We start from the raw sequence: 18,549 nt of genomic DNA on the forward strand, positions 1-18,549 counted from the left end.
TACGTTCGAGATACTCCACCCATTATCGGTTCATTTGCTCGACTCGTCGGACACCACGAAAATCGTTGGGACAAAAGTCTCATCTGTTCCACGTGTCCTGATGGATGGGAGGCAATGAGTGGGGGGGGGGCTTTGACGTCATCAGCATCACACCCGGTGTGGTTTTTTGGGGGTTTCCTGCCTTCACGAGGCAGGATGTGGGGGCCGTCCGCCATATTTGTTGTTGTAACGTTCGGACCCACCCCTACTGGACATCTGCGAGGGGGGGGGGAATAGCTTTACAGCTCATCGGATTCCTCCAGTATAAATATTTCAGATTTAAAGGGGCCCAAATTAATCGACAAAGAAAAGTGGATTACATTTTTCAATCGACCACGTGTCCCACCACCCAGCTATTGAAATGTCAACCGAGAGCCGACAAACCTTCGAACATGCGTCGATGCGTCGTCAGGCGCCTAACGATCGCCTTTGTAAGCCGTGTTCACGTTTGCACCAGTTGGCGTGCTGTGCAAGTACAGCGCTACATTTAAATCCCCAACAGAGTTCTGGAGAAACGATTAGTCCGCACACGGCCAAGCGGTCCGCGTGCTCGCCACTGGATCAGATCGTAATGTCAGCAGTTCTCACCGCGATTGCCAACGTTGGGCTGTAGAGGCTGTAAATATCCACTAAAAGCCCTCCGATTATTCATCAGGAGCAGGCCATATAGTATTCGGGTGTCACGAAGCTAATGCATTCACAATGTCCCCCTCTTTATGTGCGTAGTTTGTCAAGGTCTCCATTGCAACAGACACAAAGAAAGCCAATGGGCTTCCACACCTGTTTAAAAAAAATAAAGGACATCAATCTGACAGCACAACACCAGCACCAACCAACCAGCAACCAACCACTCCATCACAGTACGACAAACAACAGGATGCCGCCGGGTACCGTAATTAAAAATCAAATTTTTATTTTCATCCGAGAAAGAAAAAAAAGGAAATCCGACACACTGGCTTCTTCAAGCGTGGCAAGCCTCATCATCCACACCTCCCTCCCCAAAACACATAAATATAGAACTCTGTAGAAAACCAAGGGGCGAGAGGGTGCAGTAACCAGGGTCAAGCCAAGACGTTCAAGAGATTTAAAAGTAGCCTGCAGGAGCAAGGGGGGGGGGTAACAGGGAACAGACATTTTGTGCTGACCGTATCCCCCACGGGTGGATGGGTGCCAAGAGGTCATTTGTTTTTATGTTAACAACGTTGTAGTAGTAGTCTGGGTGTACAAGTGCGGTCCCTGGTTGTCACAATTGCAAGATGTCAAACGCAGCAGGGAGTGGTAACAGCTGCGATGACCGGTTGACACGCGAGCAACTCTGCGACCGTGCCACGAACTGTTCCAATCTTCCCCCCCCCACCCCCCCCCCCGAAGCCGCGACACACACTGCACGCACGCCTCCACAGACCGCCACCAGAGGGAGAAGCCCGTGAAATATCCAACGGTACCGCTCGCTCGACGATCAGATTAAAACATTCACACTTAATGCAAGAAAAAAAACAACCGAGGGTAGAGGGGAGAGCAATAAAATGACCAAGTAAAATCTAGCATTATACAATATAATACAAAGATAGATGGTTTTTTTTTGTCCAGCTGAATAGTTTGGAGAAGCAAACCAAATAATAATAATAGTACACTAAACCACACTCCACCCGCTCTCTCCCGCAACCGCGCAGCAACCACGAACGCATTTACGCACGCCGTCAAAATAATAAAAACCACGATGTACATTAAGCAGCCCGTGTCTCCCACTTTGTAAGCTACGGGGCGGGGTGGTGGTTAGGATTAACACAGATTGTTCAAATGACGACCGAAAACACGCATGGCCTAAAAGATGTGACGCACCACCTCGCACAAAACTTTTCACAAGGACGACCGAATTATTCATTATGAAGCAGGAATTTGTCTCTCTCGACCTGTGTAAAAAAAAAAACGGACCTTAACTAACAAAAAAAATTAAACTGAGCTCGCAAATAATCACAGCGTTAAAATACCCTCAGTTTGTGTCTCGTCGTTTTTTTCAGCCGAAATGTTCCAAGCTTTACGATGCAACCTGAACAGTTCAAACCTAACGACAACACGGACAAACGTACGGAAGGGGAGGGGGGGGCAAAACAAAATACGTAAGTGAAAGACGCCGCGATTTGGCCAAGATTGTGCAGAATGGAAAGGGGGGGGGGGGCGGCGCGCACGCGCGCCTTTTTCCCGCGACTTGCCTAGTCACCAATCCAACTACGTCACGCAGAGAATCGGGGGACAAAAGTGAAAAATAAAATAAAAGGTTACGTATAATGTATCAAGCGTACGCTTGTAAAAGCAACAAACGACACAAAAAATCAAAATAAAACTCCCTTTAGCGGTGAGAGAAAAAGGAACAAAGTTTTGCAGGCAGCAGGAAATATTTACAAGTGACTGATGCAGGCAGGATCGAGCAAGTTGGGAGCCTACTCAAATACTGATTAGCCTATCCGGAGCTTGCTGCGATGTTTAACACACCTCCACGGCGAGCCTTCAAAAAGGGCAGAAATCCAGATGCCGTTCAAGCAGAGACAGATCACTGCCCAAATGTTAAAGGCGCTAAAATGTGACATCTGTCTGACCAGGAACGGGAATACAGTTTTAAGTTAAGGAATTCGATAAATCCAATGCTTTTTTTCAATTCGCGTGTTTTTTTTGTTATTTGTGTTTTTTAAATATATTTTATTGGTCGGAAGCTTTTCATATCTTCTGGATCTTCTGACCGACCACAACGGGATTCTCCTTGCGGATTTTCTCGGCCGCTTCGGACCTGTAGTCGTACGGGCATTCGTGCTTGTCCGAATAGCGGTGGAGACCGCAATACATGTTCCCACAACGGCACTCGAAGCCTGCGGGGCACGACCAGAGGGGGGAGGGGGATAGGGGAGACAGCGCGTGCGGTGGTTTGGTGAGTGGTGAGCATCGCTCCCCCGCGGGCTTAGCACTATGCTGGCGTACACTCACCCGGAAAGCCGGCTGATTCAACGGTAACAAAAATTGATACCCGTAAAGCTAGCCTTTGCCCTCTGTGTACTATGGATCGGGCAAATCCCATCAAACAACGTGCTCGTAAAAATTAATTCGCCTTGCGATCCGATTGAACCCGTTACAATTTTGGGTGGCGATTCCAGTCGCGTTACTTGTCGCCTGGCTTTTCTGCTTGTTTACGATTTGTTGATGCTGTTTGTCATCGTTTGATTTGTATCATTGGTCGTTCATTTTGTTCTGTTGCATCATTTGTTTACTTAATTTAATTAGGATTGTAAATAATATATTTCATGCGATTTGGATTATTTGTTCATTCTCTCTTGTTTCTATCGATGCTATTTAATCCTCTGGTCTGTCCAGCTTCTGTCTTGTTTGTAGTTTCATCCACTACATTAGCCGAAACGTAACGCGGGGAGATAATATCATTTGGCCACGTTGAATTTTCTGACGCACGTAGTCGTGAACATCAAGAACCGATTTACGTCTCCTGATTGATAAGAGCCCACCCATCAGTAGAAATCGGCTTCCAGCACACCTTGCGCAGTCATCAGCGCAACGTACTATGAACTCGGCAAGCAGAGTTAGATTCCCGGCCGAGGCCAACAAACCCGAGTAGCTAGTGTCACCTGCAAACTCTAACACCCCAACCCCCGCTTCACCAACCCACACTGACCAGCACGGTGCAGTATGGTCAAGTCAACCTCCATGACTGACAGCCCACAGTTGAAGTAAGGCCTTCAGCCTTCGCAGCAAACTGACAAAGAGCTGTACACTATGAGGTCGGACTCAATACAGGCAAAGTGCGTGCTATAAAACTAACCACGACAACCTTGTTGATCTCGCCAAGGAGTATAAACTATCACGTGGACTTGGGTTATTCTCGCAGCGGTGGCTTTTGCCTTGCCATCGAACAAAGACGGTCACCGCACCGCACGCTTTCAAGTGCGCTTCTGCGGCCATCTGGAACGCTCTTCCTTCCAAAATCAGGAAACCACTGGGAGCTCTGCACTTTCAAATTTAGATTAAAAACTATTTCAGAACTGCTTCTTGTGCTTAAGTTTGTTGTCCTTCCTACGCACACCTCCGATTAGCACGGATGGCTACATACAGTGCGAAAGAAGTTCAGGACATATGTACATACACACTGTGGACAACTCGCTACCACTGGGTGTGGATCTCACCTGTGAGGCCGACCTTCTTGCGGCAGGAGAAACAGCGGCTCTTCTTGGGCTTTTGCTTGTCGTTGGTCTCCTTCTCTTCCGTCTCCTCGCCTGAAGGCTTCCCCAGCTCAGAGGATGACAACGACGTTGCTGCGACAACAAAGAAGGGGCCGGGGGGGGGGAGCCGTTAATAAATCATCACCATCATAGGCCGTGATTTATCCTCTGCAGGATGAAAGCCACAACTATGGACCCCGCCCTCCCCAAGTCCTAAGCTGCCATCATCCACCTCGCTCCGACACGTGACCAGATCTCATCGCCCCCCCCCCCACTTCGCTATTACACGTGACCAGAACTCATCGCCCCCCCCCCACCTCGCTCCTACACGTGACCAGATCTCATCGCCCCCCCCCCCCACTCGCTCCTACACGTGACCAGATCTCATCGCCCCCCCCCCCCACTCGCTCCTACACGTGACCAGATCTCATCGCCCCCCCCCCCCACTCGCTCCTACACGTGACCAGATCTCATCGCCCCCCCCCCCCACTCGCTCCTACACGTGACCAGATCTCATCGCCCCCCCCCCCCACTCGCTCCTACACGTGACCAGATCTCATCGCCTCCCCCCCACCTCGCTGCTACACGTGACCAGATCTCATCGCCCCCCCCACCTCGCTGCTACACGTGACCAGATCTCATCGCCCCCCCCACCTCCACGATGGGTTTCTCTCCTAGGCCCGCTCCCACTTCAAAGCTGCCAGAGTCTTGTTCATTGGCCATCATCCCTCGTAGCCATGTCTTGTCCAAAGCCCCTCTTTATTTTCGTTCACAGCCAGTTTTCTCAAAAAATTCGTGTCACTTTCACCAACCCACGTATTTCTACTCTCTCTGTCCTTGAGGTATGCATGTTGAACTTCTTTCGCAACGTACGTAGCTAACCGTGACAATCGGAGGCGCGGGGGAAGGACAATCTAAAACGCAATATACTCAAAACGCACAATGCGTACACGGATGCAGTTGCAACAGGAGACGACACCGAGCGGCGGGGATCTGTGCCAGAGAGGTGCCAACACGCACACGGACGTTTGCGAGCAAAAAATAAATCGACTGGACTTTCCGAAACGTTGAATCCAGCTTAAGAAAAAAACAGCAAAAACCTTCAGCGCCGGCGCCTGCTGCCAGTGTCACGGATGTACCTGCTGCTTGCGCGCCGTCTTCCTCCGCCGTGCACGCCTCCTTCTCGCTGATATTCATGGACGTCATCTGCAAGCAGTCCGGCGAAGGCTGTCGCGCGGCGGGGGCGGACATCGAGCTGAGGAGGGTTCGCAGCGGGAGACGGAGACCAGGGGGTGGTGGCAGCGTTAGATGGTGGTGTGGTGTGGGGGGGGGACGGGGTAGTGCTGGGAAGTGCACGCGTTAGAATTGCCGAGTGCCCTTGGGGCACGCAGACTCGCGAGATTGAACGCTACGCACGGAGACCCAAAGCAAATGCATGGCGGCGAGAGACAATTATCCGCTCAACCGTTAACTTTATTTGCTGTAATTTCCAATAAGAATTTATTTATTTTATATTCACGTAAAATAAAAATCTATCAATTTCTTAAACGACTCAGTGTATGTTGCTCTCAAAGAGCCACCGGCATCAACATTTTCGCAGTCTGAGTTAACGGATAAACCGTTACACGTTACTTACTGCGGAAAGCAACCTTGACATGACCACCATGATTTTAAAACGCACGCCTCCCGCACTGCTGAAGCGTGAAGGCCGATTCACACCCTCTTATTTAAGTCACGCTACGAACCTCGTCCGCTCGTACCTGGCTGTAACCGATGAGGGCGACGACGCAGAAGAGAGAGTGTCCTTCGGCAAACTGGAGGCCGCCTCCACCATCTGTGACGCTACGCTGTCCACAAGGCCGCTGCTCATGCCTGCGAACAATTCCACGCACGCACGCAAAGCAACTCTTGTTGAAAAACGACGCGGAAGAATCGACACGCGCGAGGTGCTGCCGTCGTGTACAGCCGCAGCCGCGAGAATTCACTGCAGGACCACTGAAACTATAAAGCACATCTTTTTTTGTAACCAGGTAAGGTCCACTGAGCTATATAGCTCTTGTTCAAAAGCGACCTGCCTATCACAAATAATAGCTCAACCGATTGGCTTATCACGTGAAAATTTATAGCAGCCAAATACTCTAAACGAGTGTTGTTGATTCTAAATGTGGAGGGGGGAAACCCGGAGAAAAATCCACGCGCCCACGGGGAGAGACATGCAAACTCCAAATGCACAACAGGTGTGAGGATCGTACTGACGACCTCCTGTATACCAGGCGAGGTGGTCAACATCTCGCCACCGCGGCGCCCCTCGTTGAATGTCCGACCCCCTTCACGCGCTGCACGCGCGCTCGCCGATCCTTGCATGAAACAATGCTCAAACCTAGGTAAGCATTCCGAAGCCAAGGCGGCGTTTTTTTACGACAAACCGTACAAGTCGGGTCCGCTCGCGCGAATACTGCCCCGTCCCACCGTCTCTCTGTAGTCAAGGGCAAGCAGCGGAGTGCGCAATCTACTGGAAAATATGATCTGGCGCAGAGCCACTTCCGGTGTGGGTTTTAATGGTTGGCGGGCGCAGGCCACGTAACGCTGAGCATCTCCGTCGAGTCTCGTTTGGCCGACTGGTTCCTAATTTTCAGCATGAGAAAATATCCCCTTCAGAATACCGGATAGACGAGCATAACGATATAACCCGTAACGAGAGTAAGAATCGGAACTTGCGCAAGGTAAAAAATAAACCCCCCCGACACGATGTTCAAATTAACAAAGCAAAATGTGGAAAATTCAGTATCACATTTTAAGCAATGCAATGTTTCATCATTTTTGTTAAAAACTGGTTTGGCACAAAACCCCAGAAACAAGGAAGTGGTCTGTAGGTATGTTGATCTTTACAAGCACGAGTGTTCCATCAAAAAACATTCCAGAATGGCCGATAAGTTCAATATATACGTGGTCCCAATGATTCAACGAGAACCGGTTTGGAGTGTTGCTCATGAAGACACCAACAGAAACATTGGCAGTACAATAGGGCACTCCGGTACATTTAGTGTAAAAAAAATGCTTGGTACCATAGGACACAGGCCAAGGGCATGGGATAGTACGTTCGGAATTGCACGGCTTAGCACGCTCAGTAATCTTATCACAAGCTCAACAACCGCATTTTCAAACCAACCACTATTAACCAAGTCATAAAATCTCAACAAGCAAAATTAATTTGCGTGATAAAATAAACCCATATTAAATAAACCCATATTCATGATTCTTGTTCATGTTTTAGTTTTTCGTTTGTTGCGGTTGCACCCGATTCAAGAGCCGAATGGCTCACAGGGCTATACCAAATAAAAGAAACTGAAAAAAACTGAAAATGAAAAATGAGGCTCCTCTCATTCCAGACGGGGAGACTGAACATGCTTTACAGAGGGGAACGAATGGTCAAGCGTTTGTGGACAGTGAAACGAAAGCCCGGTGGGTCAAGAGTTAACAATGCCCTTCGAAGAGTATTTAGGCAGCATTGCTAAAACACGAAGTTTTAAATCGCAGACTCCCAACTGACAATTAAGCCACATTCTTAAACTGCAATGGCTTGATATAGTTTGACGGTCTCAACCAATTTACATAACGCTACACACATTAGAAAAAAATACAACTTGTAATTCCCTCACTCGTCAGATAATGTGAGAAATATGTGGCAAGCGAATCATTAACTCAACAGCATGGATAAACTAGGCGTTGAAATCATACGTAGCTCATTTACCCCCCTGCAAAAAAAGTCACAAAGAGCACAAAGGCTCCTTGAGTTAGGAGGGTTCAACCAAAGCATATTTGGTCAATCGCGCCTAACCAACAGACATCCCTCTCCCCAAGTCCGCACGGATGAGCTGCACGGAGCTCCGCTTTCTGCGCTGCCATTACATGGCCATCTCGCAGCCCCAGCTGGTGTATTGCGAGTTTCATAAAGCTCCACACGTCCCACACCCCAATGTCTTTCCACCAAAGCAGGGATCACAGGGCATGAACTCCCCCTCCACACACACACAGGCCGAAAGACCACTCGGAATACAATGAAATATCTCCAGAAATAACGGCGCTCCCCCCTGCACACGCATCCAATTACATTTCCGAGTGATGGGCGTACGAGTGATCCATCCCGCAAGTTTTCGCAGAAGTGGCAGGGATTAAATTTAGCCGGGTCTGTCCAGGTCAGAGGCACCAAAAATATTTCTTCACTTCTTAATTTAGGCTCTGTAAACCCCATGCCCCCCCCCCACCTTGGGTCCTGTCTCCAGGCCTCCGACAGTAAACCTGCAAATGCTTGATCATGCGCCACCGCTGGCGGAAGCACCTCCACTAGAGCGACTATCTCGGGAGCATTTGGTCTACTCTTCCATGCTGACGAGACGTGTTGGAAGAGGTGGGAGAACCCACACTTTGCTCCAGCACACACGACGTATGATTAACTGTGGTGGACCCATTTATACTGTCAGGTAAACAACAGTAGGTTGCGGTTAAAAAGAATTTGCGCAAATGCCGTGCCGGCATATCGAGTCCAGCGTGTTAGCAGTTGGACCACGGCAACTCCCTCTAGTCTACCAGAGGACCAGAAAAGAATTAGGCCCTGGCTAGCAGGCAACACTGCTCTGGCAGGTGCACACCTCTCCGCCTCGCTCGCTTGCTTGCACAAAACAAACGCCAACTCACCCGTCGGACTCAGATGTCCGCTGGAGTTTTGTCTCTGAAGGTGCTCCTTGTAGCACAGCGAACACATGCCGCTGGTGCGGGGGTTCCCGTAGAACCCACATCCCATGGCGCACATGACGGGCGCCTGCGTCTGGTTCGTCTCCTGGGCCATGGCACTGCGCGCGTCAATGCCGACGACGACAGGGAGGGGTGGGGTGGGCGATAAACAGGCGAAAGTCACACTCGGCTGTGGTTACACGAGCATTTGACAATCGCGTGCGGCAGAGCGGCGAAACGTGCGAACGGCTTGAAGGAAAAGCAAAGTTAAACAAGTACTGCAAACAAAAACAACAACAACAACAATTGTGGTGCTTCTGCCAGGCTAGGTGCAATTTGAGGCCATGCAAACTGTTGGTGGCAGAGTCGTCGTGGGGGGTTTTTCTTCTTCGCCGCAAAGGGTTCACCCAACACTTGCGCAAAAAGGGGACCTTTACCGACTCTGAAAATCATTTGCACGAATGAGTCACGGACATTTTGAACGAAACAGAAGTCGACCGAACCCTCTCAACTGTGGGGGGGGCTAACGAGGCAGCCTCCCGACGTTTACACCACGCACGCGTCGGCGTGAATCACCGAGGATTGCAAGCGCAGCACACAGACCATTACCCAGAGGCTCCCCTCGGACGTTTTTACGGGGAATCATAAATGGACTGTAGGCACGCGACTGTGGACATTGTAATCCATGCTCTGTGGAACCTACAAAGACCCCCCCCCATACAGCCTTAAGACTGTTGGGGCAAGTGCTGTTAGCGAGCACCTATGAAGGCCGGTACGGCGCATGAGGCGGTGGCCAGCACCATGTCCGGTCGCCTTTTGGTCTCCCCAGTGGCAATGTTTACACACCACACCAGGTACTAGTTTGAGGCCGAGTTGACCTCGGAGATGCCCACAACAGGTTAAGATAATCGTCACTGGTGTTGGCCGTGAGCGGGAATCGAACTCAGATATCCGGGTTCGTAGCGCAACACGCGAACCACCACACTACCGATCCCCCCTCCGCCTCCTCCATGTGCCAGAAAGCTGACCTTGAGAGATTTGTAACACACAAATGGTGCACGACTAGGGTCAGCAGATGTGTGTGCAGAACACAAGACGGCGTAAAAATAAAAAAAGCCTTGGCTCCACTTAAATGAAATGTCTGCAAAGGGGAAAATGATTAACGTGTTTATACCCGTGCTAACCCTCGGAATAAACTCGGTCACTTTATGGGCACGTGAGCGTTCGGCCCGGCCCACGCGCACACGCAACTCACAGATAAGGTTTGTGGGGGGGGACAGGCTAAAACAACACTTTTGAAAGATTGTATTACAAGCAGAAACTGCGCTCTCAGCCGATTGTCCTACTAAAAAAAACCCAGACGGGAACATAAAAATCCGGCTAGTTTAGTTTCAGAGCGAAAAAAAAACCCTCGCACGAGTCAGCCAACCAGCAAGCAAGCAAGCAGGTAGCGAGCCCAGGGTGGGGGGGGGGCAGCTGTCGCCATCAAACAATTCACCACGATGGAAAGAAAGAGGGCTCGGCGACACGGGCACGAGGTGCCGTGACAGGTGCCACGCAACGGCGCGCCTGGGGTGGTGGTGGTGGTGGTGGGAGAGCGTGAGAGGCAAATCACGCGGTACCACGAGGGGCCACGCGGGACCCCCACAGGCGCTGGCCCCTGGCCATCACGCGACGCCGCGCGGCACACCAAACACACCGCACACTGCCCACCGTTGTTTTCCCCAACCCTTCTGGTCACGACTCGCCAAGGCCGCACTTGTGTTCACGGCTCGCTCGTTCCCCCCCCCACCCCCTGTCGGCGAAGAGTGAGCAACGCGTCGTGACCAACAAAAGACCTCTCCGGCTGCCCACGCGCACGCAACGAGTTACGGAAAAGCGACGTATAAATAACCGCTCCGCTTTTTTTTCTCCTTGCCACGGAACAAACCCTTATGCAGAGAGAGAGAGAGCGCTGCGTTCATGTTAATGAGCGCAGTTAGGCACTGCTGAGGATGATACATGGCTATATTTCTCCGTAAGCAGCGGCGTGCATTTGTCCCGGGCTTCAAAGTGCCACCTACGTCGTCGCTAGAAAGGCCAACAAGAGGCTCTGTGAACTCCGAGGGCATGAAACGCGTTCGTCAAATGCCTTCATGTTCCAATCAAAAAGTAATCGTTAAGGGCAGCTGTATCACGTTCGGCTTAGTCCGTAGATCAACGCGTGAACGCAAAAACAACTCCGTTGGCATAGCACGCGCGTGTTGCACGAGCGTCTGCACGAGCGCACGCATCGATTGTAACGACTCAATGAAAACGGTCGCGATTTTAGTGTCGCTATTGCCATTAAAGAATCACCATTTTTTGTAACATTGCGATGATTAATGGTAGCGCCTCTTGTGACTGCAGGGGTGACCTGAACCCATTATGTAAACATTAAATCGAACAAAAATCTCTGCGTCATTTCAGCTATTTTGAGTTGTTGTTCGATCATACTAAAGCTGTGTGCGTAATGCAGGCAAACATGGTGATGTCATCTTAACATGCAAAGCATGCCAACATTCCTGTGATGCTCCACTGTTATAAGAAATATTTGTAATTATAGACGGACAGATTGTTACATACGCAAATCGATGCGCTTGAAAATCAATACCAATCTAAGCATCGCCCTACTGTAACCAACTACGCATATCATAACCAGAAATGGTCGTGGGAGCATGCAGAGGAGCTATAGCATCTGTTAACAGAGGTCGTGCACGCCCACGGGATTAGACCTGCCAGCTGTAACAATGCTCATAGGAAATCCCAAACACTACTCAAAAAAAACTTACGGTGCTCCCGAAAATAGCATCGCAGCCAAAGCCTGGCCCCCTTCTACGCCACGAGACCGGTTTCTTCCCCCCCACCACCACCACGAGCCAACAAGCCACAAGGAAGGCGCTTGCGTACACGACGCGCGCTGCTCGAGGGTGCGGGGTGGGGGCGCCGGGCTTGGTGGGAGACACGAGCTTGGTAATGTAAAGGGCACGCCGCCGCCTCCTTCTCCTCCTTCCTCCTCCCCCCTGAATGCCATAAACCGCACGCATGCTCAGAGGCGTGGAGCCCGATGAGTGCCGGCCACGTGTGCAGCGTGACGATGATGACGACTACGACTACGAAGATGATGATGATGAATGACGAGTCTCCGCGGAGCGCGATTCGTCACGACGCTGTGACAAGTGTGGGCACAGCGTGTACCTGAACCCTCCCCAAGGGGGTTGTTTTTTTGTAATCTCCAAGAATGAGAGAAAGAGCGGGGGGGGGAAGTACACTCGGTCCAGGACAAGGAAGCTAGTGTGGTGAATATTTTTTTCACGATTCCACAAAAATGACAGTGGTTAAGTCGGCCCACTGGACTGCGGGAAGTGCGAGGTTAAGGTTGGACACCGAGTGAGGTTTAATGTTCGGTGTAATGTTTCGTGTTGCGATATCGGGGATAGGATAAACGTTTTCGAAGTAAGCTTTTACGAGGAGGCTTAGTGTGAGGAATTATTTTTTGTTGGACACAGTTACTGCAGTAAGAAATCGTGTTAGGGGTAGAGAGTTTAGTCTTGGGCGGGTTGTTAGTGTCAAGCCAAAGAAAAATGTTGTCAAGAGTCCAATTCCAGAAACAGTTTTGGGCTCAGCTCAAAAACAAAAATGATTTTGTTTTTCCCCGTCTGAGCACACACGAAACAGGTTACATTACCATGTCGGGCCGAGCAAACGTCACTCATCAACACGTTCTCCACCTCGTGTCACATTGTACTAAATTTAGGCGTGGCTCCGTGTGGACGAGGGACCGAGAGGTCCTTGGCAAAACACGCTGGAAGTTGACAGATACCACACAGATACACAAAGGCAGGACACACGATAAGAGACCATGTGGATTAACATAGTGTCTACGTGGATCTGCATCCGAGGACGCTGTACAGAATCGGTGAGCGGACAGAGAGCGAAAAGGGCTTGAACTTGGCCTTAAACTTGGGAAGGCAGTTGATGGCACAGATGACTGGGGGGGAAGGGAGTTACAGATAATGGGGGAAAGCAGAGAATAAGCAATCTCCCACTCAGAATAATCATAAGCGCTTTGATCGAAAGCCTTGGTTGCGGAATCGGAGATTACATGCTGGGGCTGGATGGGGTAAGATGAGAGGGGGAGAGATAGGCAGGAGGGAGTCCACGAAGGGCCTTGAAGACTGTTCGCATGACCTTTTACTTGATCTCAGATCGGATCATGATCCATTAGAAGGATTGACGTGTTGGGGTATGTATGTTTGTACGGTTAACTTCTTTCGCACCGTACGTAGCCAACCATGCTAATCGGAGGTGTGGGGTGGTGTAGTTTCATGAGCGACATGTCTAGCAGCGGCATGTGATTATTTTGAGTTTGGAGGAGGGATTTGCAGAAGCCGTAGAGGGAAGAGTAACACACGACGAGATTAAAATATCATCATAGGCTGCAGGGGCAAATGCTGTTAATGAGCACCTATTAAGGCACGACACACAAGGTGGTGGTGTGGCGGCTAGCACCATTCCAGGCCACTCCGATTTCTCCAGGCACCACACTCGTTACTCACACTTACGTTTGAGTCAAGTCCGAGGGAGAGGCCCAGGACAGGTTTTGACACCACTCGACAAAGACGGTATTTATGGCTGGCAAAAGAACCCGGGGTCACCCGGATCGTAGCCCACTGTACTAGCCACAAAAACACATACATCACGCTACAATCCAGGGAACAAGTCTGCTTTGCTTGGGAGAAAAATAAAAAATATACGATTGAAAAATAAACCCTGGTGTGTTTACAAAACACGCTCACCAAGCTGAGAAGAGCATAGCGTTCTGGGCCCCAGGGTCGGATTACTCGGAGCGCGGCTTCACAGATTTGACATTGGCCAGCTGACGATTTCAGATATGGCGTAAATACACCACCTAACACTGTAACGCCACTTCTTCGAAGCTTGGGCACAAAAAACACGTGCCATCCCTGCCCCGTTAGCTTGCGAACGCAGAGACCAACACGGCCAGTACACAGGTAAATTTGAAACCCGATTGAAGATGTCTTTTTCAAATGATGGGGGGGGGTCGACATTCGGGAAGAAAAAAAAGTTGGCAAATAATGGGGTACGGCTGAAAAGACCTTCATTCGGGGCAATGGGGGTCACTTGCCTACCTCGCCACACGTAACTACACACATAGATACCGTGTTTAACTTCGCACCGCCGTCTGCACTCACACACGGCCCTTTAACTACAGTTGCGTAATGGTGAGTCACAAGACTGTGTGTGTGTATATATATAGCACAAATCTGAAAAACACAACGTGTACACACACAAGTCATGTAAGCACAAACGTTGGCATTTTGTTTATTCTCACACCAGGAAGGCGAGGGATTCCTGTATTTCATAACAGCCTGGACTGCTGAGTAAACAACAACGTTACCTCAGACATGACACACACGAGCAGAAATGTAGAGGAAACATAACAACACCCTGGCGGGTGTTGTTAGGCGACTTATGGGGCAAGTGGTGTCAGTGAGCACCTATTCACGCTGCGATGGGACTAACACAGGTGAAGGACACGTTCAGGGGTGGAGTGGTCAGCATCTTGTAAAGCTACCTCACCCCACCCCCCACCTCGTGCTGGTATTCACAATGACACCTGTGCATCAGGTACTGTACTTATTTCAGGCTGAGTGGACCTTGTGGTGGGGGGAGGGGGCAGGGTGTGGGAGGTCAGGACCGGTTCAACCGCTGCTGTTGTTGTTGATCACGATGAAGATGACGATTGTGGTGATGCACCAATACGCCACAGATGGGCATGAAACCCCATAGCGTTGCTAACCATAGCACAGTTCACACGCCCAACCACCACCACCACCACACCACGTGGTTTACACACGCGGCAGCAGTCACACGCTTGTGCATCATAACCTCACACAAGCAATACAAGCACGTCACAACTGACGGGTTACCGCCCCCACCACCACCACCCCGGGCCTTGTTTCGTGAAGTAAATTACGCGGCGTGTGAACGTCACATACATTGTTGGGGTGGCACAGGTAAGTGTGTGTGTTTGTCAGTGGGGAGCGGTAGTGTAGCGGTTAGCGCGCTGCGCTACGAAACCGACGACTCGAGATCATTTCCCGCTCACGGCCACCACCAGTGACGATTATCTAAACCGGTCCTGGGCCTCCCCGAGGTCGACTCAGCCTCAAATGAGTGTCTGGGTGCGGTGTGTAAACATCGCCACGAGGGCAGACAAAGGCGGCCGTGCGTGGTGTTGGCCACCCACCCCCTCGTGCGCCGTCCCGTCACTTCTATAGGTGCTCGCGAACATCACTTGCCCCTACAACCCGTTTACAGGCTATGTGGGTGATCTGTGTCATTATGCCATTCGTTTGCGGGCAAGTTCACGCGTGAGAGGCTGCCCCACCTGACCGCAACTAAAGTTTATCGTTGAGTCACAACGCGCCTCGTCAGCGTTTTAGAATTCCACAGTCGCTCCGCTTACTCACACAGGGTCGGTCTTTGCCTTCGGGGTATGGAAGGTGACAACACACAGAGCGCAACAACATTGCGTCAAGCGACGAGAGAAGGCACGAGGAGGAGGAAGCTGCGTGCGAGCTTGTGTGCCACAAATCCTTCAACCCGACTTATCCACCATAACAACCCCACACCCCCTTCTCCCCCCCCCGTCTCGCTCAGATTTTCTCAGAACCGTCTCCTCCCTCGTACCCAGAAACGAACCTCTGCGCACACTTTTATAGCACGGACTCCTATCTTGAAGGGACATCTCGACAGCGGGGAATGATTGGAAGGCGGTAAACCGAGAACGCTTGCCATTTCAAATGGTTCCCATTGTTGTATTTTTGAGACGCGAAAACAGCTGCCGGCCGCAGAGGTGCCTGGGGTTTCCACCATGGCCGAATGATGAAGGCAAGTTTAGTTGCTGTCCCTAATGAGGTCGGATCAAATTCAACAACGTCGTGGGCTGCATCACAAGGCAAAGGTCACGTCTAACTTCGGGGGGTTTGGGTCGCGTTCAGTTTGGCAGTGACGTCTCATAGCAATGGGGTTCCAAAGTCGGGACAATTGATCGAGTCGAGCACCGGCTCGTGCCGAACGATTCGTCACGTCGAGTCAAAGAGGTCACGGCGGGCACAGGGTGAAGCCGTGCCAGGTCAGGGGGTCATGTTCAAAGTCACGTCGAGGTCAATGGTTTTTTAACCGTGCACAGGATCAACTTTACAGAGTTTTCCCAGATCGCACGGAGAGCGAATTAATGATCCCGTCGAGTTCAGAGGTCACGGCGAGGTACAGCAGTGGCCACGTCGAGTTAAGGGGTCAACTTCCGCGGCTTACGGATAGCACGGAGATCGAATGAATCTGTCACGTGGAGTTGTACGGAACTGGGGGTCACGGCGGGTTTAAATTCGCGGCGGGTTTAAAGGTCGCGGCGACCTTTAACGCAACTTCGCTGTAAGCAACAACCACGCACACACAACAAAACATTACGTCTAAACACAGAAATAAAATAGACTTATGTCTTGTTAAATTCGACCCAAAAAAAAACTCCGTACACCGTGGCGACAAAGGCGATTTGCGTCGTTCGACTTGGGGGGGGGAGGGAGGGGGTAGGGGAGCCAGCCAGTCCCAGGGGGTGGTGGTGGTGGGTCCGGGGAACAAGGAACACGACGGCGGATCTAGGAGACGCGGGTTACGGTGTTGGGACGTGTGGTGGGTTGGGTGTTGTTGGGGAGATTCGGCGATTGCGAGCGTGTGACTGTGCCCGCATGTAATTGCGTTACTGTCCAGACTGTGTGCGCGATGGTGTAATTGTTCGTGTACGACGGTGGTGGTGGTGGCATTACGCGATTTGTGTACTGTAAATGACACTGCGATTGTGTTGTGCCCGGCTGTGTACGTACGTGCGTCTCATTGTATGCGTGTGTGTAAAGGGCATTGTGTGCGATTATCAAGTATATTGTGTGTGTGTAGTGTCCCATTGTGTGAGCGATTGTGTATTTGTTAGCGTGTCTTTGTTGTTTGTGTATGACTGTGTGTATGTGTGTGTGCGGGGGGAGGGGTAAGCTACGAACCCGGCGACACGAGTTCGACTCCCGATCACGGCCCAAACCAGTCACGATGATCTAAACCAAGTCCTGGGCCTGCCCTAGGTCGACTCAGCCTCAAAACTAGTACCTGGTGCGGTGTGTAAACATCGCCACGGGAGATTAAAAAAGAAACGCCGGCCACCCCACTCCCTCGTGTGCCACAGTTCCGGCCTTCTTCATAAGGTGCTGCTGATACTCACCAAACAGCACTTGCCCCAGCAGTATGCTAAGGCTATACGGGGGATCTGTGTCTTTGTATGTACGGCGTGGGGTTATTGACCGTGGAGCCGGCCACGTCGAGTGGCTTCACGGGGCCACCGTGACCCTCTCTAAGACAAGGACCATTGGGGACATTTAAAAGCCACGTACAGATAGATGTTGGCTTTCACATACACACACGAGTGTGTAACACGGTACATGGTATCCACCTCATCACTACCTACTATGCCAAATCCCACAGTGTATGGGTTTAAAAAAATATATCATTACATACCATTAAGACAGAAGGTCACCACGCTTTTCACCTCGAAAACAGTCGCCCCTTTCCCTATGCCAAGATCTCCGTGTCAATACAATACATAACCAAATCCATTTACGAATCACAACAATGACACAAACACAAGCCTTGGGAGGGGGGGGGCAAACCGGCCCAGTCGTGGATTGACAAAGCGTTGTAAATCTACCGCACATGCCAAGCGACGTAGTTTAATAACCAAACCCATGAGTAGTGTATACAACACGAGTACAGTACATCTCACGCAGACAAAAGATCCCTCGTGTAGGCCCCCAGAGACTGTGTACGGGGCAAAGTGTGGTTAGCGAGCACCTATTAAGACGCCGTCTTTGTCTCTCCAGTGCCGAGTGGCTACGGCTGTACACACAGGCACCAGGTTACTGTGCTCGGTTTAAGGCCGAGTCGACCTAGAGGAAGCCCGGCACAAACAACGCTCCCAAAACGTACACATGCGACGAATTTACATTCGATACACACACAACACACCACACACACAAAACACCACGGCGCTTAACAACAGCCCACGACGTCACCGCCGCCCAGTCGTGCCAGGCTAGGTGGACTTTTTTTTAAAATATACACATTACAAAATAGATATACATTAAAAGTCGCGTTTCTTTACCTTACTGACGTGGACGACGTTGACTTCAGCAAGAGAGAGATAGACCAAACGAAGCTAAATGAGCAAATCGACGCTATAAGCGGACACGAGAATGAGTTAGCACGCTGTGTGTCTGTGTCTATGTTCGCTGCGAGTGTCCCAGGCCGCGCTCCGCTTGTGTCCACGTCTCGCCCTCGACTGACGACTTTTGTCTACCCACCCACCACCACTACTACTAACACCTCCCCCACCACCACCACCCCTACACCCCCCCCCAGCAACAGCTTTCGCGATCGCCTCGTCCACCCCAAACAGCTGACTCACGGCCCG

The 18,549-nt window shown here is 50.8% G+C and overlaps 1 protein-coding gene across 2 annotated transcripts; it reads right to left on the minus strand.

Annotated features, from left to right (window-relative positions):
- Positions 1–935: 935 nt before the first annotated feature.
- On the minus strand, positions 936–18,447 carry LOC144930999 (AN1-type zinc finger protein 5-like). Of its 2 annotated transcripts, none has more exons than XM_078854854.1 (6): positions 18,241–18,447; positions 8,955–9,109; positions 6,020–6,131; positions 5,399–5,514; positions 4,224–4,352; positions 936–2,104 (listed from the first exon to the last, which is right to left on the minus strand). In XM_078854854.1, the coding sequence occupies exons 2-6, from the start codon at positions 9,103–9,105 to the stop codon at positions 2,022–2,024; spliced, it is 591 nt and encodes a 196-aa protein (XP_078710980.1). In that variant the 5' UTR covers positions 9,106–9,109; positions 18,241–18,447; the 3' UTR covers positions 936–2,021. The 2 variants fall into 2 exon arrangements, with proteins under 2 accessions (XP_078710980.1, XP_078710979.1); XM_078854853.1 differs by having other exon boundaries at positions 936–2,903; positions 18,241–18,444.
- Between the last annotated feature and the right edge of the window lie 102 nt (positions 18,448–18,549).

This window comes from Lampetra fluviatilis, chromosome 3, assembly GCF_964198595.1.
Source record: "Lampetra fluviatilis chromosome 3, kcLamFluv1.1, whole genome shotgun sequence".
In the NCBI taxonomy this organism is placed as follows: domain Eukaryota; kingdom Metazoa; phylum Chordata; class Hyperoartia; order Petromyzontiformes; family Petromyzontidae; genus Lampetra; species Lampetra fluviatilis.

Coding starts and splice junctions, on each gene's coding strand:
- LOC144930999 (XM_078854853.1), bottom strand. CDS start 9,105: ATGGCCCAGGAGACGAACCAGACGCAGGCGCCCGTCATGTGCGCCATG. Junction 6,132..8,954: donor CGGACATCTGAGTCCGACGG/GTGAGTTGGCGT, acceptor AATTGTTCGCAG/GCATGAGCAGCGGCCTTGTG. Junction 2,904..4,223: donor CAAGAAGGTCGGCCTCACAG/GTGAGATCCACA, acceptor CGTGCCCCGCAG/GCTTCGAGTGCCGTTGTGGG.